This window comes from Pan paniscus, chromosome 14, assembly GCF_029289425.2.
Source record: "Pan paniscus chromosome 14, NHGRI_mPanPan1-v2.0_pri, whole genome shotgun sequence".
NCBI classification, from domain to species: domain Eukaryota; kingdom Metazoa; phylum Chordata; class Mammalia; order Primates; family Hominidae; genus Pan; species Pan paniscus.
The window spans coordinates 40,495,000-40,520,410 of NC_073263.2; the positions used below are offsets into that span (position 1 = coordinate 40,495,000).

The window sequence follows — 25,411 nt, forward strand, 5'->3', positions numbered from 1 at the left end:
CGGTGGCTCACGCCTGAAATCCCAGCACTTTGGGAGGCCGAGGCAGGCAGATCCCGAGGTCAAGAGATGGAGACCATCCTGGGCAACATGGTGAAAGCCTGTCTTTACCAAAAATACAAAAATTAGCTGGGCATGGTGGTGCGTGTCTGTAGTCCCAGCTCCTTGGGAAGCTGAGGCAGAAGAATTGCTTGAACCTGGGAGGTGGAGGTTGCAGTGAGTCAAGATCACACCACGGCACTCCAGCCTGGGTGACGAGGCAAGACTCAGTCTCAAAAAAAAAAAAACAAAGAAGAAAAGAAAATGTAAAGAGAGTATATACTAATTTTAGGAGTGACAGGAGTGAAGAGAATAAAGCTTTCCTAAGCAGAAGGCAAGAAAAGCCCCCAAAACTAATATTATTAATTTGTAATATTGACATATTTTATTAAAAACATTTAAAATTTCTATAGCGCACAAGATATCACATTGTTAAAAGACAATACTAGACTGGGAGAAAATATCAATGATTCTAATGTAGTGACCATAATACTTAAAAAATTCCCACTGGGCAAAAGGATATATTAATAAGTAAATCAAAGAAAACTCTAATTGACAATAAATAAAATTTACAAATAAACCACTTCACCACTAGTAGTCAAGGAAATACAAATTAAAATAGTAAAATGTCATTTCCACCCTAAAAAGACTGGCCAAAAAAAAAAAGGACTTCTGTTGATAATGGTTTGGGAAATACACTATTAGTAGTAGTAGAAATTAATACAGCTCCTCTTCCCCCCCGCAAGTTTTATTTTAGATTCAGGGGGTACATGTGCAGGTTTGTTACATGAGTATATTGCTTGTTACATAGGTGAGGCTGAGATTTGAGGTATGACTGATCCTATCACCCAGGCAGTGAGCACAGCACCCAATAGTTTTTCAACCCTTGCCTGCTTCCTTCCTTCCCCATCTAGTAGTCCCTCTTTATGTCTACGTAACACAGCCTTGTCCATCTTTATGTCCACGTAACACAGCCTTTTAAAAGAATATTTTTATTTATATTTTTAGTAAGCTCAGTAATTCTGTTTTTAATAACCCTACAGATATAATCACATAAGTGTACAAAGATACACTACACACACACACACACACACACACACACGTAATGACAAAATTATAGTGCTCCGTAAATATTAGCTATGAGCCAGACATAGTTCTAAAAGCTTTAGAAACATCAACTCATTTAATTCTCACAGCAATCCTATAACTTAGGTTCTATTATTTTCATCCCCATTTTGCAGATGAGGAAACCAAGGAACAGAAAGGTTGAGTAACTTGCCCAAAGTCACAGAGATAATAAGCAGCGGAGCCAAGATTCAACCCAGGCATTTCAACTTCAGTACCTGAGCTCTTAACCACCGCTACTACTAGGTAGATCTACTGCCTTCCAAACAAGGATGTTCACTGCAATATTGTACATCATAGCAAAATGCTGGTAACAGCCATGTCAGGAACTGCAAAATAAATAATGGGCTGCTCATGATGTAAAATATAAATGATGTAGAATCAACATACACACAAATATTTATAATACATTAAGTGAAAACAAATGAGACACAAAAAAGATTTAGCATAACTTCATTTGTGTCTTAAAAGCAACCTCTGTATGCAGTTTTGTATATATGTATGTTCATTTGTTCATTTTTCTAAAAAAATTACACACAAAATATTAATACTTAATACTAGTTTCTTCTGGGAAGGAAAACAAGATTAGGACTAAGGGTGAAGAGAGATTTTTCACTAGTTATTTTATGTATCTTTGTATTAGGTGACTTCTTTTATTAATACAAATGGCACGTTATTGCTTTTCCATTAAAAACAAATTAACCTAATAAGCAAACAGGGAGGTAGAGCCCCAGGTTAGATAAGATGCTAATATCACCAACAGCACTGGATCTACCCTCCTGCAAAGCAGTTACATTTGCTATGCTGATGGCCACAGACTGAAGACGCCAAAACTCACCAAGAGTTGTAAACATTTTGATGCTGATTATAACACAGTAAGATTGTCACACATTCTTGCAAGAATATATAAAACATCATTAGTGAGAATCAAACTGGCTGAGTTCAAATTGTGGCTCTACTATTTACTGGCTGTATGATTCCAGGAAAGTGACTTAACCTCTTGATATCTCAATTTCCTCATTATAAAATGGGGATCAGTATTTACCTTACATGGTTAATACTTATAAAATCCTTATAACACCTGCACAAAATATAGATTCATTTTGTTAGACAAAAATAAATAACTTAAGAAAATACATATATGTACATGCTGATGTTAAGCTAACAGTACCATCTCCCTTTCCAAAAACATAAATAACCTCTGCAAAACAAAGTATATCATACATAGTAAGTGTATAAGTGTTGTTTTGCAAAACTTTTTTTTAGGCTATGTAGACACATGTATGAATATGGTACCATAATGTAAAATTCACTTCTCTCATGTTCCAAAGAGTGTCAAATCCACTATAACTAGAGCATATTAGTGAGTGGCTTAGGGCTTTGTCCTCTGCTGCTACATCCTGAGATCAAACCTCACCACATCAAGCCTAGCATCTATATACAGCATCTTTCATTTAAGAGGGCTGCATAGTAAACACACTGTTTCAAACCTTAATATACACACAAACATCCTGTCTTAAACCAAATTCAAAACACCTTTCTTCCTAAAATATATTTTCTATTGTCTCTAGATTAAATCCAGATCACTATTAATATATTTTTAATCAAGACTAAGCAATTCTCTCCCTGAACCTGTTATCCTCCCTAGTCAAAGCTCATCCTGATGTTAAGGCAACTTAATCCAAATCCTCACCTTTTGTAGGTTTATTTATAAACTTTTTGTTCTGTCACTTCAATGGACAACACAGCTAAAAAAATTTTAATTTTATAAAAATCATTAAATTCACTCTGCCGAAAGTAGGAATTTTATTATTTGTAGTAACTATGTTTCCAGAATAAAGGCATTACATATTATAATTGGCCTATTAAAATTAGGTGTTGAGCATTAGGCTTATTTCAGTGATAAATCAACTTTAGGTTGGTTCTCAAAATATTTTTCCTAGTACCCTGTCTGAGTCTCTCCAACACGTACACTATTTCTCCCATATCATGTCTTACATTCCCTATATAACTTGTTTAAAATGAAGTTAATTGTAAAGTCCCAAGAAACTCTAGCCTCGTTCCAGTTCTTTTGTGTGTGTGTGTTGTGGGGAGGGGGGAAGGAGACTAAAATTAATCTTAGATCCTTTACTCAGTATCTCCTAGATCTTTTTTATGTACTGAAAACAGTAATTTGCACATCTTATATAAATTCACTGAAAGCTGATTTAGAAATTCTTCAGTTCAATCCCCTCATTCTGCAGATGATGAAATCTAGATCTAGAGAAGTAACTTCCTCAGAGTCACATGCTTTGGACTGAAATGATGTATGATTATGGGACCGCTAACGTTGTCTCATCTACTTGAAGAAGTAGCCCATGATTACAAACATTAATTAACCACATACATTAAAAGGCAGTATATTCTCTAGAACTTTTCAAAGTACTTAAAAATAATTACTTGAGGCATTTAGTGTTAAGTCTCATTTTACAAAAAAACAAGCTGAATCCCAAATGTATTACTTCCTTGTTACCATATCAAAGCTAAGGATAAGACTTATTCTTAATGAATTAACTGGTGCTTAAAACATAGTATCATATTTCCTCCAAATATTTCATTTATAAATTTTTACTTTCAATAAAGTTTCTCTCATTGTCTTTTAAAGGAAATAATTTTCTGATATGAATAGAAAAATCATAATAAAGTCATTAAAATGAAATTTTCTCTGAATCTCATACCTGTCGTTCATCCTCCATGACGTTACTAGCAAATTCAAATACTAGGTCGTTCTGTTGGACAACAGCAGCCATAATAAAGCATTCCCCTTAGATCCACATGAGAAAAATTCCAAGCAGATTCACGTATCAGGCAGCAAAATCCAGTGACTGATTTGGGTAAAAAACCCTCAGCTCTGTCTGTGGAGTAATTGTATACCCAAGTTTTCTTTAGGGAAGGTGCTTCAGTTTTCCTGGTTCATTGATATTCTAGTCAAATTGAGACAATTTTTCTGAAATTTTTCTTCTCTCAAGCTTCTTGGCCTAAAAAACAAAAGCTTAGATTAGTTATGAAAAAGCAATCACCCACTTAGGATATAATAACTGATACAGAGGGCAGTATCACCAAAGCATTTTTTTATTATTAACGTTTTTAAATAAAGTCGACACGACTAATGCACATACGCTCTTTTTAAAAAGTTACATATTTTCTTTGAAGAGTTTGCTCCTGCTAAGATCATCTGTCACTACTGAAAATTATGCCTCTCTCCCCCACTCTCCAGTTAAACTACTGTTAAAGTACTCAATATTTAAAAAAAAAAAAAAAGGTCAAAAAACCCCAGCAATAATGAGGGTTGTAATCGCAATAAAGGATATATAAACAATTTCCTTCTTTTCACCAACTCAGCAAAGCACATACATAGAAACTGCTACCCAATGAGTAATTTCACAACGTATATATTTTCACCTTTAAGAGGATTTATATAAGGATTTAAAATCAAATACATTTAAAGTTTAGTAAGAACTATTTTTAAATCTTTTAAAAATAAGCAGAAATTAAAGCCCACTCTTTCTGTTCTTTAAAAAGGCTTCCGATAAGTAAAATGTTTTAAAAATTACCATGCTTAAGCCTGTCTTCAGTGGCTTCTTTTTTAATGCACTGAAATGTATCCTTATCTCTAGCATAGGCTTGCAAGCAACAGGAAGGAAACAGCACTTGACCACGTCATGGCAAATTAGAACATGCAAAGAACTGCACTTTACAATAGTAGAAAAACAGAAACGCAACTTAGTAGTGAAAACAATTTCACAGCGAAGAGACAAAGGCTTTTAAAATGTCTGCCAAAGATGTTTGCCTATTTAAAAAAAAGTTATCAATACTAACAAAAGGAAAAAATTCTTTAGGTGTTTATCACAATCTTACTACATTTTCATCAAATGATTATGGCCATAAATGTGGCCTGAAAAGAAAGATACAAAAATAATCACATTAAATAACATTAGTTCTTTGAATTAGCATTTACAGTTTTATTACAAACACTTTAAAAAAGAAGTTGACTCCAAGGAAAGGATGGCCAGTAATTTCCTAATAATTTTAAAGAGACAAGTCTGGGGATGAAGCTGATCTAGTGAATCAGTTTCCCTGAAAACGTAAATCCAGCTAGTATGTGTCAGCCAAATCACTTAATCAGTTTCCTAATTTCTGCAAAGCCAAGTCCCTATGTGTCCCGGGCTTTAGGGGTCATCATGGATGACTGTGATTTTCCTAGCAAGAACTCAAAATAAAATAAGAATTAAGAATCCAATTCAGATGATATTTCTACTCACTACACTAAATTCCAACCCAGCAAATTTCCCACTCTCATCCACTCCCTTTTAACAGGAAGTTTAACTCCAACACTGGGAAAGTATTTTTAGCACATTCAGGTGGTTTTTGAGCAATGTACCATATCTAGAAGAGGGAAAAAAAAGTGTTTTGATTTAAATTGATCACAGATAGATACATTTGGCCTTGTACTTATTATAATTTATAATACCTTTTTCCTTAAATTATTATCCAACCCAATTCCTCTATAGTAGACCTGCCTTATGTTCCTCCACACTAACTATTCAATCTTGCCTCTTTTCTCAACTTCTGTTATTTCCCATGCCTGCAACACACCCATCTTCTACTTGCCAGCATTCAATCCCATCTTTTCCATTCCATGCTCAAGCCCCATTTATTTCACAAAGCCTCCCAACATCTATGCCTCAAACTACAAGGACTGCTCCCTTCAAAAACACAGCAATTACTGCCTGTAGAACCAATTTAGCATGAATTGTAGTACATTGTCTTACATTTGAAAACTGTGTCCCCTTAATTCAACTGAATACATGTTTGAGTACCAATTATTTGCAAGGCAATGTGCCAGGCACCAAGACAACTGAAGCAAAACCTCTTCTGGGGAAATAACCATTGTCTAAAATTTCTTCTGTACCTCCCAAACCTGTGTGCCCACAGTGATGACAAAAAGGATTATATTGATGACAAATACTGTTTTAAATATCAGGCCAGGCATGGTGGCTTACACCTGTAACACCAGCATTTTAGGAGGCTGGTGGGGAAGGAGTCACTTGAGACTACACGTTCAAGACCAACCGGGGCAACATAGCAAGACCTCGTCTTTACAAAAAATAAAAAATTAGTTGGCTGTGTTGGTGTGTGTGCATTTGTGATCCTAGCTACTCAGGAGGCTGAGGCAGGAGGATCACTTGAGCCCAGGAGTTCAAGGCCGTAGTGAGCCATGATTGCCACTGTACTCCAGCTTGCATTACAGAATGAGACTCTGTGTTCAATAAATAAATATCATTAGATATTTAAGCTATTTCTACAAATATCCTTTATTTAAAAAAGAATAACTGATGTACTCCTGATAAAGAGGAAACTATTATCATAAGTTTGAAAAACGAGAGCAAGAAAATATAACCAGAATCAAGGGATGTTTGCTGATACAGAAGTTTCTCTGTAAAAGATTGGGTTCCAGAAGGCTATTTCAAAACCCATTTGTTCGTAAATGCAAAATGACATTGTGCCAATGGCCAGTGTGAATACGTCTAGGTAAATTTAAGTTTCACTTTCTTTTCCACTGCTGTCATGTACCTTTTCGTACCAGCACTTCCACACTGCTACTGTGCTTTAACAGTTGTCTTTCAGAAATCTAAAAAATCAGGATAAGCAATCAACATACCCACACCTTATACATACTAACAACTAACAGTAATAAATCAAAACTGAAATGGCTCCCCACAATCACTAAGCCACTTATTGCAGCAGAAAAAGACACTTTTGCTCTGGCATGTAGCTTTTGCTTATTTCTATAGAGAAGTCCATAAACTGAAAATGTGTAAGTAAAGAAAAGCATTTTACTGGCTTAATCATGTCTTTGATTCTCTGTCATCTTTCCTGCTCCTCTTCCTCTCCCCTGTTTACTTATATACCCTTCTGTATCAAGGTGATTCTTGAGAATACATTTTCTGATACCTGATCCAGAGGGAGCACCTGTAGATATCAAAGATTCTTATAATCTTTGATTACAAAGCCCAGGTATCTTACAATTTTTTCAGTAACAGACAAGACTGAAGATCTAAATCAATGATTCCATTTTTAATTAGTAAATTGGGGTGGTCAAGTTCTCACAGTCTACAAGCAAAACAGAACTAAAACTAGAATTCTTGTTTCCTAAATCAGGACTCTCTCTAAAACTGTAATATACAGCTGGGCCTCTAAAATCCACCAAAGTCCTTTCTGCTATAACAGTTTATAACACAGATTAAGTAAACGCATATGTAAAAAAAATTTTTAAATCTCCATCTCTAGGTTCAGCTTCTGAGCTCCAAATCCAGTCACTAAACTATAAGACAAGTCTACATCAGTGCCCCTTGAAGTCGGTGTGTAAAAAACATGTCCAAAACTAAATGCATCATCTAATTCCTCAAATACGGTCTTAGATGGAAAAAAAATATGGGCACTCAGATTAGAAAAAAGGCTTCTGTTCTAACCTAACAAATTGAAAGGTCCTCAGTAAATTTAAAACTTGTTTAAATTTACCCATCCTTAATTATCTATTATAGTCAGGAAGCACTCTGCTGTATTAATAGTTCTCAAACATGTTTTTTTCAAAGTGTCAGTCTTTATAAAGTAACAAGAAAAAACATAAGTGAAACTACTTCTTCATCACACAGACATAAGCGGTCAACTTATGTGCACAGTTTTCAGAGGGCATCTAGGCAGACATCTACCAGATAATAAAAAATCTTAGGCTGGCTCAGATGTCTCTTAATTGGGTGAGGACCATATTCTTATTCTCCAAGGAGACATGCCACAGGAATACTTAGCAACAAGGTTCCTAACCTGTCATCCCCAAAATAAGCTTTGGAGTTAAAGTAAAATAGTAACACAAAGCAGTTCAGAGAACAGGCTCTGGAGTCAGACTGATTGGGTACCAATCTTCTGCAGTGCGACCTTGGACAAGTTACTTGCTTGGTGTCTCAGTCCCCTCTTTCCATAAAATAGGTATCAGTCTCAAGTTTCCTCCTTCTGTAAAACGGGTAAAGTAATACCAAAACCTAGAGCTGTTGTGTAGATGCAAAAATGCATGTGCAGAATACTTGGCACATAACATGCACTGAATTAACATTAGCTTCTTTAGCGCTGTAAGTATATGCAAGAAATATGTAACAGGTGCATGCTAGGTAACTAATAATTCCTTAAGGGTCATTTCTGTACTCCCTGGAAGTCTCTATTACCATAGCTATTTGCTAGACTCCAGAAAAAGAACATTATAGCCCATTGTCAACAAAACTGTAATTCTATTCCAGTGCTTCAAGGTTTGGCGTCTTTTTAACAAATCCTGTTGCTTCAAGGCTAGGACTTCACTCTGTCTGGCAAGCTTCCCTAACACAGAGTCCCATTATGCCTCATTCCAAACAAAATGACTTCACTGATGGTAAACACAAAACCCTCAGCCACACTACTAGCTACTATAACCACTTCAAATGGTTACTTGTTTAATTTATTATAGAAGATTTCAGGTACTAAAAAAAATATGATAGTCAAAATTGATCACTGATTGAATGTAAATTTAAGATTCCTTCAGAAAGGTTTTTAGACACAAGGATATTAAACCCACGAATTCATAAATATATTTTTAGAAAATCATTGCTTTTTTTTTTTTTTTTTTTTTTTTTTTGAGTGGGAGTCTCGCTCTGTCGCCCAGGCTGGAGTGCAGTGGCGCCATCTCGGCTCATTGCAAGCTCCGCCTCCCGGGTTCACGCCATTCTCCTGCCTCAGCCTCCTGAGTAGCTGGGACTACAGGCGCCCGCCACCGCGCCCGGCTAATTTTTTGTATTTTTTAGTAGAGACGGGCTTTCACCGTGTTAGCCAGGATGGTCTCGATCTCCTGACCTTGTGATCCACCCGCCTCGGCCTCCCAAAATGCTGGGATTACAGGCGTGAGCCACAGCACCCGGCCGAAAATCACTGCTCTCCTTTTAAGTTACTATGGTACCAACTGTTTATGGTGAAAATTAATAAATAGTCCGGTGCCGTGGCTCACGCCTGTATCCCAGCACTTTGGGAGGCCGAGGCGGGTAGATTACCTGAGGTCAGGAGTTCGAGACCAGCCTGACCAACATGGTGAAACCCCGTCCCTACCAAAAATACAAAAAAAATTAGCTGGGCATGGTGGTGAGCGCCTGTAATCCCAGCTACTTGGGAGACTGAGGCAGGAGAATTGCTTGAACCCAGGAGGCAGAAGCTGTGGTAAGCCGAGGCACGCCACTGTACTCTAGCCTGGGCAACAGAGCAAGACTCTGTCTCAAAAAAAAAGAAAGAAAGAAAATTAATAAAGAGAATCAATCAAACAAAAAGGTTTTAGATCAGACAATTCTGGGATAAAGAAGGTGAAATATACCAGCTTAAAGCAATGACGTGGTTGAATGACTTCTCTAATAAAGTATGTAATTCAGACTGTGTCTGTTTATGTACATATGGCATGTTTGTAGGTTGGCAGTATCTAAAAAACTGGAATGCTACAGTAACTCTAGACACCAAGAAACTGAACAGAAAGAACTTTCACAAGATGTGGTAACCTAATAAAAGGGCTCTTTTCAGTATATACAGATAGTCATGGTAAGAAATGCAATATTTGGAAAAACCATTGAAAAAATATAACCGAAATGAAAGAAAACAGAGTAAGAAAGTGAGAGAAAAGAAGTGAAGTTATACCAAGTAGAAATGAGAAGCAAGCAATAAACCCATAATCTGTAATGACTGAATTCCTGTGTGATTGACCATAGTTTGGTCTTTTAAAAAATCTGTTTTCTATTATAATATGGTAGAAGGCTCTATATTAGCTCCCAGCAGAAATGAAGTCAGTGGTATGAAGATAAACTGCACACAGTCTTCCAAAGGTTGCCAATTCTCAATCTAAAAAGTGTGAAATCACAGGATATTAGAGCTGAAAAAGATCTAAGGATTACCTAGGACAACATATTCACCGAAAAGATAAAGAATTTAGGCCTAGAGCATTCTGATGTGTCCAAGGACACACAGCCAGTTAGTGGCAAAGAAAGGAAGAAAAGCCCAGATTTCCTACTGATACCTTTATATCTATATTAATAGAACTTCATTAATATTTTTTCCTTAGCAGAATATCTGGAAAAATAAGAAATCCCCTAGACAAATACCTAGCAAAAGTACCTTACCATACCCCAGTACAACTGTCAATTAAAATGCTTTTATATATTATGCAATCTCTTGATATTTGGGATAAATCATTTTCAACCATATTTTTAACTGAAACAACTGGTGCAGAGGGTTTGTAGATTTCCCTATTTACTATTTTAAATCTTAGAGTTTTACTATTATTATCTCCCAAGTTTACTATATCATATCATCTTGCCTTACATTTTCACTCAGCCTAAAAAGTAAAAAGGAAACATGTATAAGCCTTTTTAGAAGACTACCACAATTTAGTAACTCATTAAAATACTTCAAAATAGATTTGTACTGATATTTTTCTCTCTAGTTCTTTTTTTTCTTTTTGAGACAGAGTCTTGCTCTATCGCTTAGGCTGGAGTGCAGTGGCACGATCTCAGCTCACTGCAACCTCCGCCCGGGTTCAAGTGATTCTCATGCCTCAGCCTCCCGAGTAGCTGGGACTACAGGTGTGCACCACCACATCTGGCTAATTTTTGTAATTTCAGTAGAGACAGTGTCTCACTATGTTGCCCAAGGTGGTCTCAAACTCCTGAGCTCAAGTGATCTGCCCACCTCAGCCTCCCAAAGTGCTGGGATTACAGGCATAAGCCACTATGCCTAGCCTTTCTAGCTATTTTAAATACAGAATTATTGCTAGAATTTACATTAAAATATGCGAATATGGAAAAAACAATAAAGAAACATCCCAAAATGTAGGTATAGTTAAGAAACCAGATTCGAACTTTCCCAAAAAAGAATAGTCATACTTTCTCAGTTCCTGCTTTCTCTAAACCAGGTACTCTACACACAAAATTGAAGGGAAAAAACACAAGTTAATGTCACAAGGCAAACAAATCATTTCATTGCACTCAGTGTTCTCATAATTGAAAAAGAAATGTTTCTATACCCCAACTGTTCATTTAAATTTTTTCAAATATTCAACGAATTTAAGAAAGTTGAGAGAAAGTTTAAAACTATGTTTTTGCAATCTAAACAGGTACCATGTATTTACTATGAATATATTTTAGGTAGGTATGCAAGATAGCTACTTAAAATTAAGCATTCTTTTATTTTTTAATTAATTTTTTTATTGTTGAATTCTTTATTAATTCAAAACATTTTAAGTCAGTGTAATGAACATGCATTTTACACTAACATCCATAGATTTCCACAATATAGTAAAATGAAAACAGCTCTATTTTGATTTACTTTGAAAACTCAAAGAAAGCTACCTAGTTTGAGACTTCTGAATTTTTTTACATTATTGTCATGCTCAAATTCTACTACATAGTGAAAATTCTAGCATTTTCCAGAAATATATTATTGTACATAGGTTAAATGATAAAACTGACTCTAGGAAGGGGGAATTAAAAAAACCAGAAAAGCTTAAATTGGAGGAAACATAATCTGGATTAACTATTCAATTTATTGAGTACCCACTGTTATTCTGGCATTGCAAAATAACCAACTGTGGTGTCTCTTAAGTTGTATTCATGCATTTAAAACTTCTTTATTGTCCACTAATAAACATTGGTGGAGTACAATATATGGTTATAGATTAAGTATGATGAACATGGTGGTAAAAATTTATACACATTCGATACATAATTTTACAAAACCAAACACATTATTTAGCAAACATTCAAAAATCATATACAAGAAACATATTTATGACAAATTGGTTAAAGCCGGCGGGAAATACATCAGGTCTTTTACATTATTTCAATATTCAGTGTTCATTGACTAGTGGAGGGCAATATAGAAATGCACTAAGCAAAACTGCCAGTTTAAATTTAAGTTACCTCTTATGACAATTAGTAAGACTAAGATATTTAATATTGAAAGTATATGGAGGATTATTGTAATTATTTACCCAGATAGTTCAAGGGAAAAATTCACTTTCGCCTCTATTAGGTGAATATTCAGGATAAGACTTTTGGACTTTTATTTTTCTACTTTACTGTATTTTCTTTATAGCATGTATTAGTAATCACTTAATGGAACCTAATATCAGGGTTGAAGAATCTGCTCAGAATTTGTTTAGCTCAGTGTAAATGTCCAGAAATTTTACCTTCAATATAATCTCTTTAAAAATGTATTACTTTGGCCAGGTGCAGTGGCTCACACCTGTAATCCCAGCACTTTGGAGGCTGAGGTAGGTGGAATGCCTGAGCTCAGGAGTTCAAGACCAGCCTGGGCAACATAGTGAAATCCCGTCTCTACTAAAAATACAAAAATTAGCCGGGCTTGGTGGTGTGTGCCTGTAGTCCCAGCTACTCGGGAGGCTGGGGCAGGAGAATTGCTTGAACCCGGGAGACGGAGGGTGCAGTGAGCTGAGATCGCACCACTGCACTCCAGCCTGGTGACAGAGCGAGACTCTGTCTCAAAAAAAAAAAAATGTGTTACTTTACAGTGGAGAAACATAATAGATGCTAACTCAGCTAAGTGATCAAGGTTAACATCAACAGCTAAGAGAAGCCTAAAGTTTGAGAGACTGTCACAACTAAGAAGAGTCCTGATGATGGCATATACCTTTGATATCATGTGATAAGCATGGCACTTTACCTTTGTGTTCTTCCAAAAACCAAAAACCCATGTCTAGTCATGAGGAAAACATCAGACAAATCTCCAGAGAGGGACATTCCACGAAATACCAGTTTATTTCTCAAAACTGTCATCAAAAACAAGGAAGCTTTCAGAACTGTCACAACTAAGAGAAGCCTAAGGAAACATGACAACTAAATGTAATGTGGTGGGATCCTGGGACAGAAAAGGGACATCAGGTTAAAAACTAAGGAAATCTGAATAAAGTATGAACTTAATGACCAATACTGGTTTATTAATTTTGACAGATGTCCCATAGGTCTGTAAGGGACCTTTCTATTTACAGTTTTTCTGTAAATATAAAACGACTCTAAAATTAAAGTTTTCATGGACACATTACTATTTTAAATTTTACTTTTATTGTAAACATTTTTATTTTTTCTTAGAGTCAGGGTCTCACTTTGTTGCAAAGACAGATCTGGAACTCCTGGGCTCAAGTGATCCTCTCGCCTTAGCCTCCCAAAGTGCTGGGGTTACAGGTGTGAGCCACCATGCCTGGCCCGTTACCACCTTTTATTAAGTTTTTATTTTCATTGTAAAATTGTTAAAGAAAATCATACTACCTTAATATTGAAAAGTGTTTTCTAATTGTCAATCTCTTATATCTTAGTCTTAGGCCTATAACTCATTTATATATTTAGCAAATAACTTGATATTATTTCTGTCCTTGGGAATGTTGTTTTATTTCCTTTGGAAATAAAATTTTCAAATGACTTCTCTTATTTAAACTTTAATTTTAACCTACAATTGTATATCTATCTATCTATGTATGTCATTGAAAGAAACATTTCTATAGATTTGAGGTGATGGTGAACTGCAAGTAGTGATTTGGGATCACATTATTGAGCAAAGCAATAACATTGATATAGTGTTCCATCTTAAAATATGATTGTATGTTCTGATGAATAGCTAAATCAGATGTTTAATGTATGTTTTGGAAAAAAATAGGGGAAAGTGCATTAAAATGACATTTAATACAAGCATAAAATAACAATTATTGAGTTGAAGAACTCTGATAAAATAATGTCACATTTTATTCTTTCCACGTTTATTTAATGCTCATAGCCATCCTGATAATTATTTTATTTGTCATTTGCAGAAGAGAAAATGAACTCAGAGAAGATAAACGATTTGCCCAAAGTCGCATGAGACAGAAATGTAACTTGAAATCAAATTTGTAATTTTAAGTTCCTGAGGTTTTTACACTACGCTCCCTAAGTGCATCTGTGAACACACATTTCCATTAGTAAGCATTGTATGTGGCATTCTTTTAATACAGCAATAAGAGCTAGATCTTTAGAAAGGAAATGTATCCAAGCTTAGGATAGAAACACAATCTGTTTATTATTCTAAAATGTTTATTTCTAACTGTTTAAAAGCTGTTATGCAGTGATAGCAGTTAGGTATAAGTCAACAGTTTTAAAATTCTAAAATTTCTGAAATGAGATTTAATATGAGAAATAAGGAAGAATGAATTTCACATTGCACATATGACATATTTAAAAATATTACATTTGGTTATTGTCATCAATGCTTGATAGTGTTCCTTTTCCCTACTCATCTTAGAGCTTTTGTCATAGGAATAAAATCAATTCCCAAACTGGGACCTTCTATCAGTTAGGGCAACATTTTCCTTTTGTAGTGTTTTCATTAGAGTCAAAGTCTTGAACATCCCCTGGAATTCATCTGAAAAGATGTTACTTGGGGCTGGAGAGAACTATACATGTGAGGATTAGGAGCCAACAAATTTCTGTTGATCACCTCTCTAACTCAAGAATTCTCTAGCTCGAGCATCAAGACTGACCTCTTTTGGTGATAGTACAGAAATGTAATCTTCATATATCATTCTAGCCTTTTCTCTTTTCTTTGATTACTTTTTTGTTCTGTTCTTTCTTTAAGTCTTCACAGGCAATCCAGAAAAGTAGGTTCTCTTTGTTGTATTCTGTTCAGAGGAACTCTCTGAAAAGGTTTCTTCCTGCTGGGGCCTTCATCATCTTGTCAAAATTTTGAGACCAGGGCAAGACTTCCTCTGCAGTGGGGTTTTGGCATTCCTCTAGGACCTGGATACTCTCCATTTTTGTAGTGTGTGTGGTTCTTCCTGCATTTTCCCCTTTCTTCATTCCTAACAGTGAGGCAGGAGCAGCTGCAACAACAGCACCAACAAAAGCAACAGATGTTGTTGGGCCTCTGGTTTCCAGGTGCTTGAGACACAGCAGGTGTTCCTTCATTTTGGGACTGCTGCCTTTTTCACATTTCAGCTACAAGACCCAATTAGCCAGTTGCCTGCAGGTGTGGGCAGCGCACCGATGGGTCTGGGGGGAGCGGGGCTGGGCGGCTCTGTCCTCTAGTGGAGCCCGTTTGCTACTATCCGCCCAATTTAAGCACCCAGCAGGCAAGGAACTAGTTTTTATTTATTTTTTAGAGACAGGGTCTCGTTGTTGCCCAGGCTGGAGGGCAGTGGCATGATCCTTGCTCACTATGGCCTCAAACTCCTGGCCTCAAGTGATCCTCCCGCTTCAGCCTCCTGAGTAGCTGGGGCTATAGGTGTGTACTACCACACCTGACTAATTTTTTATAATTTCTTTTGTAGAGAAGGGGTCTCATCATCTTGTCGAGGCTGATCTCAAACTTCTGAGCTCAAGCAATCCTCCCGTCTAGGCCTCCCAAAGTGCTCGGATTATAGGCATGAAAACTGCACCTGGCCGGGTTCTTTAATTTAAATTAGGCATTTTTTAATTGAGGGAGAGTAAGCAGAGGGAAGTGCCCAGGACGTTATCAAAAGTATAGTTTTGTTTTTATGTAAATAAAGCACAAATCGATTTTTTTTTGTATAGGATGTCTCAATCAAACTTCTGGTGACTTAAGCAAACCTGAAACAGGTTTTGGCAACTTGATCAAGGTCACCTTAGCTTCAACCATGCTAATAATAAAAAAAAAAAATCAATATGATCAAACTAAACAGACTGACTTTTCTATGTGTTTGCCTTTTTGCTGACAACCAGGTGAAAAGTTCCAGGACTCTGAAGGCAGGGCCACAGTTACTCACTACCCAAACCTGAAATTCCAGTTCTTTCACATAGTTCTTCACTTCCCATCATTGGCCACTTGGGCTAACCTGGTATCAGAATACACTGATACGAGGGTAGCATTTATAGCACCCTGCAAAACAGCCAAACAGACTGAATACCTAGACCTGTCCATACCTGTGGTCTCAAGTTTAACTCTTTTTTTGAGCATGTTCTGAAAACAAAGAGAATTCAAAATCAAAAGAGAAATATCAGCCAGGTGCAGTGGCTCATGCCTGTAATCCCAGGACTCTGGGAAGCCCAAGAGGGCAGATCACTTGAGGTCAGGAGTTCAAGACCAGCCTGGCCTACATGGTGAAACCTCGTCTCTACTAAAAATACAAAAATTACCTAGGCATGGTGGGGGGGTGCCTGTAATCCCAGGTACTTGGAGGCCGAGGCACGAGAATCACTTGAACCCAGGAGGTGGAAATTGCAGTGAGCTGAGATCGCACCACTGCCCTCCAGCCTGGGCAACAGAGCAAGACTCAGTCTCAAAAAGAAATAAATAAACAAACAAGAGAAATATCTAACAGTTATGAGATACTGTTTTAATTCTGTTCATTAAAAAGAAAACATAAACATGCTAAAACGTCTTTATCAGCAAAACCTGTTCAGGCAGTTAAAAAAATTTCTCTCTCCAACAAACAAGATTTAACTTGCAAGTAAACTGTTTCATTTCTGTGACCCTTTATTCTCCCAGTTAATACTTCCATTTTCTTAGAAAAGACATGCCCTAGTGCAATGGTTCCCCCATCTGAGAATACAGCAGATTCCCATTAGTAACTGTTTCATGCTGGCACTGATTGGGGGTGAAAAGCCAGGGATATGTTGTTTCAAAGTTCCCCAGGAGATTTTGCTACATGACACGCCTCCCCCACCTCCAATTCCCACACAGCATAACTCTCTTCTGGTAGAAACTGTATTCTGTTATAAGAAGTTTCACTCTTACACGGAGGCACACCAACAACTGAAAGCAAGATTTAAAGGTCATCTAAATCACTTCATGCTCATTATTAGGTGAACTGCTCTTTCATACATTTATTTGATCGGCCCTTACTACCTCTATTCTAGCCCCACTCCAGTGGCTCTTAAGCCTGGAGTAGGAGTCATTTACCAAAAGTGAAAATATGATCAACTTACTTCTCTGACAATTAATGGCTTCCATCACCTACAGGCAAAACTCCAAATGTATTAACAAGGCTAAAATAGCTCCTCATGATGTGGAAGGTGTGAGGAAATGGTAGTCAGATTTGTAAGACAGGATGTCTGAATACCTAGACTGGAGAAGTGAACGGAAATATTCTATGGATTGAGCTTAAAAGTACACCTATAACCTATAGTAATCAAGACAGTGAGGTACTGGTGAAAGAACAAAATAGATCAATGGAACAGAATAGAGAGCACGGTTAATGGCACCACATAGTCAACCATCTTTGTCAAGGACAAAGGCAATACAATAAAGAAAAGAGTTTTTTCAACCAACAGTGGTAGAAAAACTGGATATCCACATAAAAAAAAAAAAAAAAAAGAATCTAGACACAGACCTTATACCCTTCCCAGATATTAACTCAAAATGGATCGCAAACCTAAATGGAAAATAGGAAACAATAAAACTCCTAGAACATAGCATAGGAGAAAAATCTAGATGCATGTGGGTTTGGTGATGACTTTTTATAGATACCAAATGCAGGATTTATCAAAGGAAGAATTGATAAGCTGGACTTCATTAAAATTAAAAATTTTGCTCTGTGAAAGACAATGTCAAGAGAATGAAAAGACAAACCACAGATTAAAGGACTGTTATGTAAAATATGCAAGGACCTCTCAAAACTCAGAGAAAATAGCCTGATTTTAAAATGGGCCAAAGACCTTAACAGACACCTCAGCAAAGAAGATATACAGATTAGCATATGAAAAGAAGCCCCACACCATATGTCACTGGGGAAATGCAAACTAAAATGACAATGAGGTGCCACTACAAACCTATTAGAATGGCCAAAATCCAGAACACTGACAACACCAAAAGCAGGCAAGGATGTGGAACAATAGGAATTCTCATTCACTGCTGGTAGGAATGCAAAATGGTACACTTTGGAAGACAGTTTGGCAGTTTCTTACAAAACTAAACATACTCTTACACCATAGAGCTGTGCTCCTTGGTATTTACCCAAAGGAAGTAAAAACTTATGTCCACACAAAACCTGCACATGGATGTTTACAGCAGCTTTATTCATAATTGCCAAAACTTGTAAGCAACGAAGACGTCCTTCAGTAGGTGAATTAATAAACTGTAGTGCATCCACATAATGAAATATTATTCAGCACTAAAAAGAAATAAGCTATCAAGCCACAAAAAGACATGTGGAAACTTAAATGCTTATTACTAAGTGACATTTGCCCAAACCCATAAAATGTACACCACCATAAGTGAACCCTAATGTAAACTATGAACTTCAAGTGACAAAGTGTCAGTGTAGGTTCATCAACTGTAACAAGTGCACCGCTCTGGTGCAGGTGATTAGCGAGAGGCTGTTAACGGGGAGGCTATGCATGTGCAGGGGCAGGAGGTATATGGGAAATCTGTACTTTCCTCTCAATTTTACTGTGAATCTAAAATGGCTCTAAAAAATAAAGTCTTTTTTTTTTTTAAACTATAGCTCCAACACAATCTTAATACTCTTCACTATCATCTCAAAAACAACATTCCAGCAGTTCTGCATTTTATAGTTCCCCAACTTCCCCATCCCACAATTGAAGAAGCCGAAGTCAGCCCTGCCTTAATCTCACCAAGAACCCAATATATACTACCTCTTTCCAGGCCTTCTGTCTGTACTCACTGCCACCGAATCCAGACCTTTCCAACTACTCTCTGACAATCACAACCTTTTGTTCCTGTGACATTTTAGGATCCTCTTTCAAGTCACAGTGCAACCAGGTTTAAGGACATAATCTCCAGGGAAATAAACATTTCCATCTTTTCCCAAGTTACCAACACATTTGAAAGACTTTATGATTCCTTGTGCACAAAACTTCCTGCTCCCTGTGTGAGTGAAAAAAAAACCCTGAATGATCTGTTTTCACAGTCTACCTCTTTTCTTCTTCATTTATTATTTTAATCTTTTTTTTTCTTTTGAGACGGAGTCTCACTCTGTTGCCCAGGCTGGAGTGCAGTGGTGCAATCTCGGCTCACTGCAACCTCCACCTCCTAGGTTCAAGCGATTCTTCTGCCTCTGCCTCCCGAGTAGCTGGGACTACAGGCACCCGCCACCACGCCAGGCTAATTTTTGTATTTTTAGTACAGACAGGGTTTCACAATATTGGCCAGGCTGGTCTCAAACTCCTTACCTTGTGATCCACCCACCTCAGCCTCCCAAAGTGCTGGAATTACAGGTGTGAGCCACTGCACCCGGCCATCTTTTTTCTTTTTTTTTAAGAGATGGAGTCTTGATATGTTGCCCAGGCTGGTCTCAAATTCCCAGGCTCAAGCATTCCTCCCACCTTGGCCTCCCAAGTGCTGGCATTACAGGTGTGAGCCACCACGCTCAATATCCTCTTTTCTTCTTTAAATTACATAAAACGATTCTAAGTCAGCTTGGATATCATCAAAGAGTTCTGATGTTTCATGTCAGGATCTTTAAAATGAGATTCTTCCTACAATCATCTTTGTAACTGTCTGGCAATCATCTAAGCTTCTAAACTCAAATGAACCCAAAAAACAAGAAGCAGGCCAGGCGCAGTGGCTCATGCACATAATCCCAGCACTTTGGGAGGCCGAGGTGGTCAGATCACTTGAGGCCAGGAGTTTGAGACCAGCCTGGGCAAAAAGGTGAAACCTCATCTCTACAAAAATAAAAAAATTCGCTGGGTGTGGTGGAGCCTGCAGTCTCAGCTTACTCGTGAGGTTGAGGCGGGAGGATCACTTCAGCCCAAAAGGTGGAGGTTGCAGTTAGCTGAGATAGCATCACTGTACTCCAGCCTGGAAGACAGAGAGACCTTGTCTCAAAAAAACAAAACAAAAGAAGCAGCAAAACCACAAGATGAGAAATGAAAATATGGAAGGCCATGGGCTTATACTGTAAGATATATACAGTCATTTGCCACATGACAACATTCTGGTGAACAATGAAGCAGATATACAACAGTAGTCCCCGTGTTTTTACTGCACCTTTTCTATGTTTGTTTAAACACACAAATACTTGCCATTGTGTTAAAATTACCTATACTATTCAGTACAGTAACATACTGTACAGGTTTGTGGCCTAGGAGAACAGGCTATACCATATAGCTTAGGTGTGTAGTAGGCTATACCATCTAGGTTTGTGTAGGTACATTCTGTGATTTTTTGCAAAAGAATGAAATCACCTAATGATCCATTTCTCAGAATGTATCCCAGTCATTAACTGATGTATGCCTGTATGTGGTATTTATAAATTATACATTAACTTTGTATTTTACTATTGTACAAATCTTAGATAGAAGCAAACTTTAAATACCATTAATAAGTAAAACATATACAGAACAATTAAAGATTTAGACTTTCATCTTTCATAATATAATTTCTCAATCAATTTTTAAATCAGTTGAATCCATTTCAGTTACTATTAACTAAAGTGCATCAAATATCCTGGCATTAGGTTTTCTCTAATAGGAAACTGTTTTATGGAGGCCAAGGCAGGCAGAGCACTTGAGACCAGGAGTTCAAGACCAGCCTGGCCAACATGATGAAATCCTATCTCTACTAAAAAATACAAAAATTAGCTGGGCATGGTGGTGCAAACATGTAGTCACAGGTACTCAGAAAGCTGAGGCACTTCAGCCCGGGCGACTGAGCAAGACTCCGTCTCAAAAACAAACAAAAAAAGAATAGTTTAGTTATGCTTATTTGATGCATCCAGAACTAATCAAAAGATCCCAAATATCTAATTTTAGAGGCACCTGTGCTATTATTGATGGAGTTCGTGGTAAAATGTTGTTAAGTATTTATTGAATTTCCCTTAGGCTCAGCACTGTGGAAAATATAAAGATAATGCGTGGCCCTTGTTCCCATGAAACTTGTTTTTTGCAACAAGACCAAGAGAAGCAACTAAATGCATAAATGCAGCATTTTAGAAGACGAGATGGTCAAACAGGTAAAGAAAACACTTCACAGATAATGTGGGAACTAAACTGAACCTCAGAAGGAAGGTAGGAGTTGGAGAGACTAAAGGGGAAAGGAAAAGATAGTAAAATATATTGTGTGTGTGCGTGTATGCGTACGTGAATGCCGACACAAAAGAATGCAGAGACTCAAAAATGACCAAAGTTTAGAGATAGTTAACAGCCTGATAAGAGCTAAGAGTTCACAATGGGAAACAGAAAGTCAGGCAGTAGAATTTAGGCATGATTTGAGAAGAAGTAAAAGAAGTTGCTGGAGGTTATCAAACTGGGTTGCAACAATAGATGGTGGTCGATGACTATAAAGCCCAATGCAAGTCATGTAAGTGGGATGTGGCAACCACCATCCAAAAACGATGAGGACAGTTTAAACAGACATTCCACAGCTTGACTGCTACATTGAAAACTTCGCATCACCAATGTGTATACTGCCCGCCTTAAATTCTTCATTAATTACTTAAAATAGAGATTCTCAACAGTGCTTTTTATTCTGCTCAGGGTGTGGCAAAACTCTTTAAATCACCTAATTTACTCCATGTTTTTGTTCTTCACCTAAGAATTGGAAGAGGGGAGAAATAGGAAAATAAGATTTTCGAAAACGTATGACTAATTACCACATAATCCTTCTTATTATTCAACTGAACATCAAAACTGCCCATCATTCACTTGAACACCAGTGTAACTTTGAAATATATGAACTGTTGCATCTTTGGATGATTATATCTTCTCAGTATTAAATATTTTGAATAGATGATGCTGACTTAGTTATCCAATGAAGAAATATGTGATATAAATAACAGAACCACCTTTCTTCGTCACTGAAATACAGACTGCTATCACCAGCATTCACAAAATCTTCATTTTCTTACAAGGTGACATTCAGAAGATGCTTTTGTAAAAATAATTAGTTGACCAAATGAGGCTGCATTGAACCTGGCTTTTTTTTTTTTTTTTTTTTTTGAGACAGAGTCTCACTCTGTTTGGCAGGCTAAAGCACAGTGTCATTATCTCCAGCAATTCTCCTGCTGCCTCAGCCTCTGGAGTAGCTGGAACTACAGGCATGCCACCACACCGGGCTAATTTTTGTATTTTTAGCAGAGACGGGGTTTCGCCACATTGGCCAGGCTGGTCTTGAACTCCTGACCTTAATTGATCCGCTTGCCTCGGCCTCCCAAATTGCTGGGATTACAGGCGTGAGCCACCACACTGGGCCGAACCTGGGTCTTTATCAGAGGTGTTTTCTGCTTTATCGCTTTGTTGTACTCTTGGAAAGTTCAAGAATTCAAAGTTGTCTCAGTAGATGTAATGGGCACTTACTAGATTTAAAAAAATACTTTACTATAAAGACACATCCAGGAATTGTACAATATCACAATAAGGTTTATTTATATTATTATTTGCTAGCAATACCTAATGTCTAATAAGTTCTTTATGGTTTACAAAGTAAAACATGTACAGTATACTGCTTTTTATTTAATCCTTAAACATCTCTAATAACTACTGATATCTCTGCATAGATACAAAAATCTGACACGTCCTCAAGGAGATTAGGAAAGAGATGATAAAAATAAATCATAAAATAAATAATTAGATACAACTCAAAGAAATCTACAGATTCAATGCAATCTGTATCAACATACCAATGACATTCTTCACAGAAATAGGAAAAACATTTTTTTTTTTTTTTTCTGAGACAGAGTCTCACTCTGTCGCCCAGGCCAGAGTGCAATGGTGTAGTCTCGGCTCACTGCAACCTCCACCTCCTGGGTTCAAGCGATTCTCCTGCCTCAGCCTCCTAACTAGCTGGGATTACAGGTGCCCACCACCACGCCTGGCTAATTTTTGTATTTTTAGTAGAGATGGGGTTTCACCATGTTGGCCAGGCTGGTCTTGAACTCATGATCTCATGATCCACCCGCCTCGGCCTCCCAAAGTGCTGGGATTACAGGCGTGAGCCACTGTGCCTGGCCAACATTTTTTTAAAATTATTATTTATATGAAGGCTGGGCATGGTGGCTCATGCTTGTAATCCCAACACCTTGAGATGCCAAGATGGGAGGATCACTTGAGCCCAGGAGTTTGAGACCAACCCAGGCAACATAGCAAGACTCCATCTATCTTTTTTTTAAAAAGAGAACCACATCCATCTTTTGTGGAACCACAAAAGATCTCAAATAGCAAATAACAAAGCTGGAAGCACCACACTACAAGTCTTCAAAATAGAATATAAAGCTATAATAACCAAAATAGCGTGGTTGGCATAAGAACAGACATACAATGTGAGAGACCCTGTTCTAAGTGCTGGGAATACAGCAGTGAACAAACCGACCAAAATTTGTGCCCTTATAGAGCTTAGAATCTAGTGATCTTAATCACAACATTCTGTTTCCCCTCAAAATATTCTGCTTTAAAAATGTAAAGCCAGATGCAGTGGCACGCTCCCATAGCAGGGGGCTGAAGCAGGAAGATCACTCCAGCCCAACAGTTCAAGGTTGCCGTGCACTGTGATCACAACTATAGACAGCCACTTACTCCAGGCAGGGCAAAACAGCAAGACCTTGTTTCAAAGAAAAAAAAAAAAAATGGGGATTGTCAGGCAACATAGGCTGTTATCTTAAAACCCATGAAAGAAACTTCTGTCTCTCTCGTTCAATATCTAACTCCTAGTTACAATCCAACCCCTGACAACTGGACACAGAAAATGTGATGTCTCCTACACTAAATGGGGGAATAAGAGTTGTGGGGAGAAGTTTTTTTACCTTTCAGAGACGATCTGTGAGTATATAAGGTGAGGGGAAGGGAAAATCTGGGGGGGAAATAGGTACAGATAAATCCAAAAGGAGGCTGTTCCAGGTAAAGCTGATTTACTTAGGGGTAACCTCAACGCCTTCATTTTGATTTAATTTTGACTTTGAGCCAACTGAAATGTGACACTGTGTACTTGGATTTTTAAAAACATCCCCTTTATAAATAGAAATACCTGGAGAAGAAGAAATAATTCTTCCTATATTGTCTTTTCCTATATATTAATAGTAGATGGCCTGCAGAAATCATATCAGGGCAAGGTGCAGTGGCTCATGCCTGTAATCCCAGCACTTTGGGAGGCCAAAGTGGGTGGATCATTTGAGGCCAAGAATTCGAGACCAGCCTGAGCAACATGGCGAGAACCCATCTCAACACAAATTAAAAATTAGATGGGCATGGTGGCATGAGCTGGTGGTCCCAGCTACTTCGGAGGCTGAGGTTAGAGCCACTGCACTCCACAGAGCAAGACCTTACCTTAAAAAAAAAAAAAAAAGGCAAGTCCCATCTCAAAAAAATAAATAAATAAATAAATCAGTGTCGTCTATATTCTTTTGGACAAGCACTCTTTAGGGACCTATCTGCTAGACACTTGTGGGTAAGGGAGAAGGGTAGGAAAGCAACAAGTAGCTAAGAAGACTTTCCCTACAGGCGATTACAATCTATCAACTAAGGCAAATGCAAATCATAGTAATATGTATGCTATAGCAGAAGTGGGCAAAGTTCATTCTCCCATGTAATTCAGTAATTATTTACTATGTCCCATCTCTTAAGATTATAAGCTACTTGAAAACAAAAGACATATAATAAATTTTTCTATATATTAATAAACACAGTTTAAAAGAATATTAAGTAAAGTGTATATTAAAAAGTCAAACTAGGTCAAGATCAAAGGACCTTTTATTTTCTTAATATTTACTTACTAAAATTCTTCATTAAACAGTAAAAGATTAGTGTTTTCATATGTTTGTTTTAGCATTCTACAGAATTTCACATGATGCATGTACTTGCTTCCCAGAACCAACTGGTGGTAAGCTAAGCTTCACTGACTATTGTCAAAGTGACGTACATATATGTATTTTTCTGATCCAAACTCAGAAATACATCAACACCCCCCAACAAAGAGCACAAAAAAGGGAGGGCTGACATGTAAAAGGACACTCAAAAACCCTATAAACTATTTTCCACATGTCTACCTAAGTTTTAATAAACAAAATAACTATTTGGTTCTTCTAAAACTCCTTAAAAATTAAATTCATATAGCTTCATAATTTTTCCTTCAATCTTAAAAATTAAATCCTTAAATTTGACTTTGATCATTTAGATTTATTGTTTAAAAAGACATAGTAACTTCTATCAATTTTTGGCTGGAAAAACTGTTAATATATAAACTTTATAAGACATTCCTA

The 25,411-nt window shown here is 37.1% G+C and overlaps 1 protein-coding gene and 1 pseudogene across 4 annotated transcripts in view; both read right to left on the reverse strand.

Moving 5' to 3' along the window:
- The window catches only part of ELF1 (E74 like ETS transcription factor 1), a 126,591-nt gene that overhangs the window by 42,957 nt on the left and 58,223 nt on the right, over nucleotides 1-25,411 (reverse strand). For 3 of the 4 annotated variants that reach the window (XM_008958765.5, XM_024925268.4, XM_034936626.3), the window contains one exon: nucleotides 3,879-4,178. In XM_008958765.5, the coding sequence (XP_008957013.1) occupies nucleotides 3,879-3,950 (72 nt within the window). In that variant the 5' untranslated portion in view covers nucleotides 3,951-4,178. Of the gene's footprint in view, nucleotides 1-3,878; nucleotides 4,179-4,754; nucleotides 4,819-25,411 lie in introns of those variants that run through there. The other variant, XM_008958761.4, reaches the window with a different exon arrangement.
- Nucleotides 5,502-15,231, reverse strand: LOC103784154 (regulator of G-protein signaling 17-like; annotated as a pseudogene).